Source organism: Betta splendens, chromosome 17, assembly GCF_900634795.4.
Source record: "Betta splendens chromosome 17, fBetSpl5.4, whole genome shotgun sequence".
Classification (NCBI taxonomy): domain Eukaryota; kingdom Metazoa; phylum Chordata; class Actinopteri; order Anabantiformes; family Osphronemidae; genus Betta; species Betta splendens.
In genome coordinates, this window is record NC_040897.2 from 3,995,112 (window position 1) to 4,005,486 (window position 10,375).

Here is a 10,375-nt window from a genome sequence, read left to right on the forward strand (position 1 = left end):
AACGGAACTTCCAGTCTACTGCTGGTGTTTGACAAACCGTCAGCCATCTTGGCCGTACATCATGTCTGCAGCCAGGTCCGTCTTATATTAAAGTATGTACTACGCTTTTTTTCCAGTGGCTGCAGAATTACACTTAAATGTAAAGTACGCTGACCGATATGATTAATTTAATATTTCATTCTTAATGATTATTGAACAAAAACTAACTATTTTTCAAGAAATTTATTTCAAACCCATTTTAGTGTAACACACGCAAGGTAAGAGGGACATGCTGCAGTATTTTAGGCTATATGTTATAACAACACGCATCTAGAGATTGTTTTACTTTACGCTTTAGATTGAAAGGGAAGTCGCACACTTAAAACTAGTCAAACAAAATAGCAGATCAAGCGGGCAATAGAAAGTACAATTATGAAATACTAGGATGTTCAAAATTTCGTTTTAATTCTCCGATAGACGGGAATCCAACATTACATTTGCTTTTCTGTTCCGTTTCGTTCGGAGAAGGAGCTAGCGTCATTCCAGCACATGAAAGCGAATGCGTTTAAACGCAAATAAGCTTTTCGTCTTGACGGCGCTCTTGTGTGATATTTTGACAGTTTTGTAATAATTTGTCTGTTAACAGCCTTGGATTATCTCTTTGATTCAATTCTTTGTAGAGGTTCGAGCTAAAGTAGCTTAGCAACATCTCATCGTCCATAACGTTATGCCAACGTTAACCGACAGGGACTAGCTAACGCTAGGTAGCTTCTAGCAGGTTTACATTCACTGAAGTATTTTATGAACTTTTATTTCTTTTATAAGCTATCAAACGTAGGTCAAAGTTTGTTTACATTAAATACATACAAATGGACCTTAATTTTTACTCGGACCTCTCGAGTGGATGTGCTCAAAATGCTGATTCGGAGTTCTTGGACAACCAAGCATATGGTGGATACCCCGAAGACAACAAGGTAAGTAAACATAAACCCGGTTTTGCCATTAGGAGTGTCCGAGTTGCCGATTAGTTCGTTAAATGTGCTGGCGTTTTTTTTAGTTTTCAGAAGGCAGCGAAAGTTATCTCTCCATCAGTGGACCCGGCCATCCTTTTTTGTCTGCTGAGGTGATTGTGAGTGTTTAAACGACATCGTCATTGTGTTGATCTCTGTTAAATCCTCAACTATTAATCTTTTACTTTTTCTTATATAGCAGACATTCCATACTCCCAGCCTCGGAGATGAGGTTTTTGAGATTCCCCCCATCTCCCTTGATCCAAACCCATCTCTGAGCATCAGTGATGCAGTTTCTCACTTTGAGCTAATAGATGGATCAGATGACACTGTGGGACATTCAGACTCCCGTGGCCTTGTTAGTAACCTGGTAGTTGAGTCCAATGACCCTTCCTTTGCTTCCACATTTGTCAACTCTGGGTCTCAAGTCCTGGAGCAGCTCAGCCTGGGGACAATGGACCAGGCTGGAGGGGGAGCCCTGCTTAGCTCTTCTGTTTTGGTCAGTCTACTCACTAACACAAATCAAATATTGGGCAGTTTTATTATATTTGTTTATAAATATTAGGTTGTGTTGGCAGTTGTTGCATTTTCCTTTCCCTGCAGGAACTGGGGAGTTCCAGTCGCTCATGTTTCAATAGTTCATCCCCCATGACAATTGACGTCCAACTTGGTGACATGGGTCATGGTCTTTTGGGAAGCAGTCAACTGAGTACAATTAATCAGACAGAGTTAACATTGGGCCTTGGGGGTGAAAATATAAGACATCACTCTGAGGCACTTGAACAGCCGTTGTCAGCAACACCATCTCCAGTTGGTTCCCTGCAGGATGAGGATATGGATGACTTCAAGGTGAGATGATGGCATCACTTTGTCTTCATCCTTTACAGCCTTTCTTGTATTGTCTTTTAAAGGTTTTGCTCTTGAAGCTAAAATCTACTGTCCTTTTTTCCCCATTTTTATTTCCTTTCTCAGAGGAGTGTACTGGTAGACTACCCAATGTCTATTTCGTCTTCATCTGTCCTCTCCCACATGCCCTCTCATCCAGCTTCCCCAATGTCTTTCTCCCCAACTACAGCCAGGAGAGGTGGGATTAAGTCAGCCACACTTACCTCAGTGACTGCGGCAATAGGTGCAAAAAAAGGAAAGAAGAAAAAAGATCCAAATGAACCACAGAAGCCTGTTTCGGCATATGCTCTTTTTTTTAGAGACACACAAGCAGCCATTAAAGGTCAAAACCCTAATGCCTCTTTTGGTGAAGTGTCAAAGATAGTTGCATCTATGTGGGACAGCCTGGCTGAGGAACAGAAACAGGTATACACACATATACTCATAGCTACATAATCTGGACTATCACTTTGGTGGAATCACTTAATATCTTATGTCCTAGGAGGAAAACTGATTGTTCATGATTAGCCATGTTAATAGGATTGGTTTTCTACGCTAGGTGTACAAGAGAAAGACAGAAGCGGCCAAAAAGGAATATTTAAAAGCACTGGCATCTTATAAAGCCAACCAGCTCTCACAGGTGATGTCATACTGACTACTATAGATTACAGATGGTCACACTGCTCTCAAGGATTTCTACTCAAGCTCCACTTTCTGTATTGTAGCTTTCCACTGAAGAGATGGGCACGGCACCGTCACCACCTCCATCTGCAGTCAACCCAACACCTGCAGCCTTTTCCTCTTCTGGTCACCAGGCCTTCCACCCAGCTAATAGCCTTGAAGAGAACACAATCACCAACATCTGTGCCTCCAACATCATCCTGGACGTCCCAGAGATGACTACACGTTCTCGCACAGGAACAAACAAAACCGCACTTGTTCCAGCACAAACTATTGCGAAGATCATAATTTCAAAGCACATGTTGCAGACAGGGGGTCAGGTGGTGACTGTCTTACCAGGAGGGGTCAACACTTTGCAGCCTACACTGGTTGTGTCAGGCACCTCTCGCCAGCCACCTCCGTTGCAGCAGATGCAGAGTGCACCTCCTCCACCAAGACTCCAGCAAATGGCACCAGCACCACCACCCTTACAGGCCAAGCCTCGCAAGGAAAGCACCACGGCAGGCCTTTCTATGTCTGTCACTGCTACTCCTCCACCTCCACTGCAGATAAAAATTGTTCCAGGTTCTCTGCTGCGTGCAGAGGCCTTGCCAATTATTGTCCCAACTACAGCAGCTGGTTCATCTACTGCAACTTTATCTGCAGAATCTGCACCAATGTCTGCGCAGGTGGTGAATGCTGACGATGTGCCAGGCAATCCAGATGAGGATGAAGTTACAGAAGTGCTACCTTCAGAGGAGGTAAATATTTAAGTGAAGTAACTTTGGAGTAACTTTACAATCTCAATATTAAAACACACATACACATAATCCATAAAAACACCCAAATTAATTTAGGAGTGTGTACTTGGCAAATGCATTGACACACCATATCATAGCCAGCACCAGCAAATGTTTTAGAAGACATGTAAACATCTGAAATGCTTTCATAAGCATATTAACACGATTATTTATGTTGGTATTAAGTGCCTTTATGAACATGAAATACCAATCTTGCTGGATGCAGAAAATACCAGGAAGTAATTATTAAGTAATTATATCATTAGCTTATTTTACTTTTCTCAGGACGAAGTGAATGAGTCCTGTGATTTTGGAACTAGAAGTGTGTGTGCAAGGGCAGGATGCAGCAACCCAGCCGTTGAGAGTAAAGACTGGGACAAAGAGTACTGCAGCAACGAATGTGTGGCCACTCATTGCAGGTATGCATAGGTTTCAAACAGCAGCACCAGTATACATGTTCTATATCTATGAAGTCTTTTAACCTGTTTGTTTTTTTTCCCTTCAGAGACATATTCAAAGCATGGTGCTCGATTAGGAGTCAGGCTGTTGGAACAGTGAAGTAAAGACTTGATGTTACAAGAGAGTCAGTGTGAATAGTTAAAGGGGGTGGGTGCAGAAATGTAAAAAGGCATTTTCATGCACACCTGTAAGTGTCATAGTTCTGTTTACATACTGTAGGACTGACAGGAACAATCACTTGCATTGTAACGACAAATAGTATGTGGATAATTATGTGGCATTTCATTTGACTGCTCATTTAAGCGAAGTCAAGGCAGCTGGAGAAAGTTCTAAAAGGTATTTGCAAATGTCTCCACAGATAAGTCTTCTATAAAAGGCCAGATTAATAACTGTTTTTCAAAGTGTTTTCTCTGACATTTTTATATCAGAGTAGACTGTACAAGTTTGTGCTTACCGTCCCTTTTTTTATGGTGAATTTATCTCTTGCATTAAGGAAGAGCACCCAGAGAAATTTAATTACTTACTTGAAAATGGAAAAAATGTATTTGTATGACTATAACCTCCTTAAACTGAGAGTCTAGCCTTCATTTCTGTAAAAACACATGAATAAATAATTGTCAATTATTACAAAATGTTCAGTAGTAGTTGTCTTCCTTATTCTTATTCTTACAAAATATAGTAATCTTAAGACAAATAAAAATGATGCTAATGCTCGCTAATATTAGAAGATATGCAGATTTAGCTTCTTTGTTTCTGGAAGCTTCATCTGTTTGTAATTATAAGCCCCGAAATGACGATAACAAAACACTGAACATTAAGATAATGGAAAACTCAATTTGGTCTCAATCTTATGCTTTCTGTAAAATTGCCCCATAAAAGCTAACATTTATCCTTCCACAACAAAAACCCATCAATGCTTTTGTATTACAAAGGACGATTCTAAACCTGGTCTTTAAAGTAGAGGGTGTCTGCTTCTAGAACCTGAACTAAAGCTGGTTCCACAGAGGAGCTTTGTAGCTAAAACTCGGCCTTCATTCTACATGTAGAAACTCTAAAACCAGCAGTAGACCAGAGAGAGAAGCTTCTCACAGAGCTACAGGTATGAGGTCTGAAAGACAAAATGGAGCTTTTACAATTACAGGGATTCTGTGATTCTACTGAGAGTATGGAGATACATTCATCCAGCCTGGAGGAAGCTATTGATGGAGGCCTCACAAAATTGTAGCCATGTTCCCAAGATGAAAATAGGTGGTTCTACAGATTTTTGGCACTGGCTCAAGAGGTAGGGCTGTTCAGTTTGATTTCTGGCTTCCCCGAGTCATGTACCGAAAAGTCGTCCGCATACGTTGCACAGCAGCTTTGTCACCGCTGAGAGTGTTTGTGTGAGCGAATGGGTAATTATGAATGCAGTGTTAAAGCACTTTGAGTTCTACTAGATAGTAAAGCGCTATACAAGTTCAGGACCATTTACCATGATCATTTCTTTAATATATGATATTAAAGGCAAATGTTGGTCAAAGATGACACCAAGAACCTGAAGCTGACCAAAGTAACCATCTGATTAAATAATGTTTCTATGGTTTTTAGGCCCAATTATAAAAATCTCAGTTTTATCTGACTGATAAGCTGAAGAAAATTATGGTACATCAAGGATGTCTTTCAAACAAGTTTGAAGTTTAAAGATTTGTTTTACATGGTTTCATAGACAGATACAACTGACTCAAGCAAGCAAGTAAAGCAAATTTTTGTGTGTTCAACAAATAAGATGCTATGTTTTAGTGTCTATATATTCATTATTTTATTCCACACAGGTGGTCATATTGTTAGTCGTCTCGCTACTACAGTATACTATTTTTTCAAGGATTTTAGAAATAAAGGGGAGCTCAGATATTAGTCTATAGTTGTGAGTTGGTATTTTTAATAACGTTTTGACCACAGCCACCTTAAAAGTCTGTTGAAGCCTGTAGGAGTAATCTAGTGGTATTAGGTCTAAGACACAAGGGGACGAATTGGAACCATCCACTGAAAGCACTTGAGACAGTGTTTATATTGCAGGAATACATTTAAATAAAAAAAAAAGTTTAGATTTGATTAGACAACTACTTGAACATTTTGTACATACTTTAGAACATATCATTGTATGAAGTATCCCAGAGAAGAATCTTTCCTTTTTTGACTGATGCAGTCCGGTCTTTTCTCTCATTTGTCCAGTTTTACCAAACAGTGGAGATCCATCAAGCTGTATAGTATGTAAGGGAAATCAGGAGGCTTTCACTACAGAGGCTCTACTTGGTGGATCCACTTGGTGGAGTCCTAAACCCAAGCAAAGTGGTTGCATCAGTTTTGTCTTGAACTCATATAACCAGGTAACTGTGGACTCCAAGGCAGTAAATGTGATGTTTCCTTTCTCATAATTAAGCATAACTGCTATTCGTTTGCTTTGCAGCCTGACAGCGAGAGCGGTTTTTCTTCCATCATGGCAAACACACAGTTGGCCTTTGCCATCATGTTTTAGGCTCCAGGACTCTGTGTTGTTTCCAAAGAAGCTGCTATCACTCTTACGTTGGATGCTCCTGTAGGACACAGCAATGTCCCAGTGTCCTTCAGCTTGCACCTCCCAGATGTGAGTACCAGAGGAGAAGCACAGAGAGGAGAGGACCTGCGGGGCTTCATCAAAGCGACTGCTACTGTCAGGATAATCCAACTTGGCTTTCATCCTTTCTACTGACAGGAGGTCAGCTGAGATGGCCAGAAAAGGACTGACAGTGTCCAGGTCCAGCATGAGGAATCCTAAGGCAGACCAAATGTTTGTTTTGCAAGTTGAGGAAATGATGCAGATATCAGTAAAAATGATGGTGATGAACCCAAACACATCAATTATCTCTGAAAAATATTAATTAACATAGCTATACATATACATACCTTTATAATCAGTTTCTGGAGACTTGTAGCTATTTAGTGGATGAGCAAGCAGAAGTTCTTAAAAAAAGTTATTTGAAAATATTCATTAGAATAAGTACACAATAGTCATACAAGTGGTTTGACTTAAATATGAAAACAATGTGACCAGACAACAGTTCCAGTAAATCCTGTGTGTGTCATATTTGGCATACGTAATATGCCATTCGTAATATGCCAAATCTTTAATTTTTTGTTTGATGTCTTTTGTGTGAAAAAAAATGAACAGATCTAGTGTGTGTATATTCAGATCTAGTATTTAGTATTGGAAAAAACAACCTTGTACATGACTGCTTAATTCCTGTTTTAATTCCTTCCATACTCACTACCAAGCTACAGTACACGTCTCAGTGGACCTTCAGTTTCCAAACGAGTAGACCACAAGTAGTAATGTTGACCCAACATGTCCTTAAGAGTTCTAACAATTCCACTACCACTATTTTAAAACCGGAAGGAAAGCGGCCCTCGGTGGAACCGGTTTGAAATCCATGATCTACAACATGCAATGCTGGACCATGGACAGGCAGATCATGAAGGACCTCAGCCACAACAATAATGGTCTGTTCTCCCTGTTGAGGTTAGAGAAGCGCTTCTTTACCCTTAAAGCCAACACAGACAGACTGAGAAACTTCCTGCAGGAGTGAACACTGTTAATTGCTCCTATTCATACACCAACTCAGCATTTCGCACATTTCTACATTTTGAACACCTAGGACTTAGCACAATATTCTGTTCATGATTAACCATTGCTTTATATTAATATAAGTATAAATTTTCTTTCTTTTTATTACAATATTATTTTTAAATTTATACTGTTTATTTGAATAAGTTTTTACGATCTATTTGTCTTTTTTATTATTATGTTCTTGTTTATTCACCGTTTATTTCATTATTTATTTGGAAAAATTTATATTAAAATAATATATATATATTAATAAATAATATATTAAAAACATATGGACATATACAGTACACACACACACACACACACACACACACACACACACACACACACACACACACACATATATATATATATATGATTGCTCCAGTAGAAAACACTCAGACTGGCTTTGAAGTTTCTTTACCATCAATCCAGCTGTTTTGTTTGAATTCCTGTTGTTTATGTATTTAATTATTTTATATATATATATATATATATATATATATATATATATATATATATATATATATATATATATATATATATATATATATATATATATATATATATATATATATATATATATACACAAAATGAAAAATAATTTCTGGTCCTAAACCAGTTTTATGGCTAGTATGAATGTTTTGCTGAGGAAGGCAAGTTTAAAAGCATTAACACACGTGTACAATCAAAACACAACAATAAATTAAAATTGACTTCAAAGTAATGTGATGTTTTCTACAGTTCTGTACCTGCAACATTAGAATAGATGGTATGCACACGTCTCTGCTGCTTGTCTAATGCTTCTGTTAAGGCCTGGTTTTCCACAGAGTAGTTGTAGGCTGTATGGAGAGAAGGAGGGAGTTCATACAGACATGGTTTGTCACTCACAAATACATTTCCTAGCTCCTTCGTCTAATGTTAACCATAACTGTAAAATGTGTCATGCTTAACTTCAAATTAACTCTAACCTTCACCACCCTTTAAAGTTGTGGCTTACATTGAGGTAATATTAGTCCAAACAAACATAGTAACATGTCCTGTACACAGAACTTACCATAATAAAGAACTATGAACCACAGACAGAGCAGCACTACTGTGACATTACTCAGCCACAAGTCAGCAGAATTCAGTTTCTGTTTCTATCATGAAAAAAACAATTTTATTTTTCACTTAAAACATAAACTATGACTCACTGATGTTGATAATTCAATAAACATGACTTACATCACGTTGTATGTCTCCTTTAAGTTTTCTTACAGCTTCAATGGATTCTGTCATTTGTTCCTTAAGCACTGTAAACTGCTGCTCCATGTACTCCTGTCAAATACACATAACTGGACTTTCACTTTCCCTTAAGTAGCTTTAGGTTAAACATGATTTAATTTTACACTAACAGTAGCGTATTGTGTTAAAGCAAAAACTAAACTAAACTTACTAAAATCATCTACAGAGGTGAATAAATTATCCTAATATTGGAACATAGGTAGGTTAATAAATAAGGTGAAGTGTATATGTGGACCAGAAAATCCGGTTTGTCTGCAGCACAGCTTTCTTCCTTAGTTGTGGGTAATGCAAAAAACTCTGTAGGTATAGTAGCACCACCTTCCTTGCAAGAAAGTTTTGTTCCTGGGTAGGAGAGAGTGAAACTCACAGTCATCTGTCTTCTCAGGACAGTGGAAGCCTCAGTGGACAGATTATGCTGCTTACTCTTCAGTGCACACATATTGCAGATATAGCGCCTTGATGCAGAGCAGTAGTACTTCAGGACCAGGTCCTCATGCTGGGGGCACTTCCTCTCGTGGAGATCGCTCAGAGGTATGACCAGTGGATGTCCTGTGAACACTGGCAGCTCCAGGTGGTGCTTGACATGCTCCTTGCACAAGGATAACTCACACTTCAGACATGTTTTTACAGCCAGGATCTTTCCCCCTTGGCAAAAGTCACAGTACACATTTTTTGTCCGCACTACCTGAAAAATTTAATATATAAATAAAAATGATAGCTGAAATTTGCAACTTATGTTGTTGTGGCAAGTATTCACAATGAATAGATTTGCGTACCGTCCTCCTTCTGATCTCTCTAAAGTCCTCTGCAATATTAGCCAAGGCGTAGTTCTTTTGCACCCCAATGACTTCTGTAAAACCAGTCCTACAGTCGGGGCAGCGAAGAGACACGTCTGAGGAGTGATCCACCAGGCTTTCTAAACAGGCCATGCACAAGCTGTGTCCACAGGGCAGCTGGCGAGGACTCCTAAAAATGTCCTGACACACTGGGCACATTAGCATTTCCTCAAGCCGAGTGTTATCTGTCTCTTCCATTTTTGATCCCTGTACTCAAGTGTTCTGAAGCAATACCATAGCAGACAGTAGTGATTGAAAGTTCTGTTCCGATACTGTGGACAGTGCGCCGAATAATCCCGGAAATACTTAGTGAAGGGTGTGTACTTGACGAAGCAGCCGTACCACGTGACTGTTTCAGGTTTAGGAATAGGTTTCTTCTTTTTGTATTTGTGGCTGGTGGCAACCAACTGGAAGGTATATTACCGCCACCTAGTGAGCTGGAGTGTGTACCAGAGTGGATCAACCAGGAAAAACAAAACTAGATAAAGCATTTCCATAGGAAAATGCACTTTAAATGCTGCCATGCTGAATGTATTCCTGGAGAACTGCTGAAAGTAGCTGAAACACTTAAGACAGCTGAAAATAGCTGAAGCATGTAAAGCACAGATGAATGGATTTGAAAAGAATGAGTTGTTTAAACAGAGTTGAATGTTTGCGGAAGACGTAAAGCAGTTGAATTTCAAATTGAAGAAAGTTAAAAAAGATTTGATGAAATTAAAATTGAAAGAACTGCTGAAAATACAGGAATAAACAATATACATAAATGTAACAAAAACAGCTAAATCTCAAATAAATAGTTTTTATCAAGAGATAAAAGAATAGCTTAAAGTTATGGAA

General features: G+C 38.8%; 2 protein-coding genes across 6 annotated transcripts; one reads left to right on the plus strand and one right to left on the minus strand.

Annotated features, from left to right (window-relative positions):
- Window positions 1–32: 32 nt before the first annotated feature.
- Window positions 33–4,427, plus strand: tox4a (TOX high mobility group box family member 4 a). Of its 5 annotated transcripts, none has more exons than XM_029131820.3 (9): window positions 33–953; window positions 1,037–1,108; window positions 1,189–1,488; window positions 1,593–1,838; window positions 1,962–2,300; window positions 2,434–2,514; window positions 2,600–3,295; window positions 3,620–3,753; window positions 3,840–4,427. In XM_029131820.3, the coding sequence occupies exons 1-9, from the start codon at window positions 849–851 to the stop codon at window positions 3,895–3,897; spliced, it is 2,031 nt and encodes a 676-aa protein (XP_028987653.1). In that variant the 5' UTR covers window positions 33–848; the 3' UTR covers window positions 3,898–4,427. The 5 variants fall into 5 exon arrangements, with proteins under 5 accessions (XP_028987653.1, XP_028987654.1, XP_028987655.1 ...); XM_029131821.3 differs by having other exon boundaries at window positions 1,192–1,488; XM_029131822.3 differs by having other exon boundaries at window positions 1,037–1,102.
- Window positions 4,428–5,816: 1,389 nt separating this feature from the next.
- LOC114844447 (E3 ubiquitin-protein ligase TRIM47-like) lies at window positions 5,817–9,878 on the minus strand. Its single transcript, XM_029131827.3, has 7 exons — window positions 9,479–9,878; window positions 9,070–9,387; window positions 8,643–8,735; window positions 8,473–8,557; window positions 8,168–8,257; window positions 6,716–6,772; window positions 5,817–6,583 (listed from the first exon to the last, which is right to left on the minus strand). Exons 1-7 carry the CDS (start codon window positions 9,734–9,736, stop codon window positions 6,054–6,056), a joined length of 1,431 nt encoding a protein of 476 aa, XP_028987660.1. The 5' UTR covers window positions 9,737–9,878; the 3' UTR covers window positions 5,817–6,053.
- Between the last annotated feature and the right edge of the window lie 497 nt (window positions 9,879–10,375).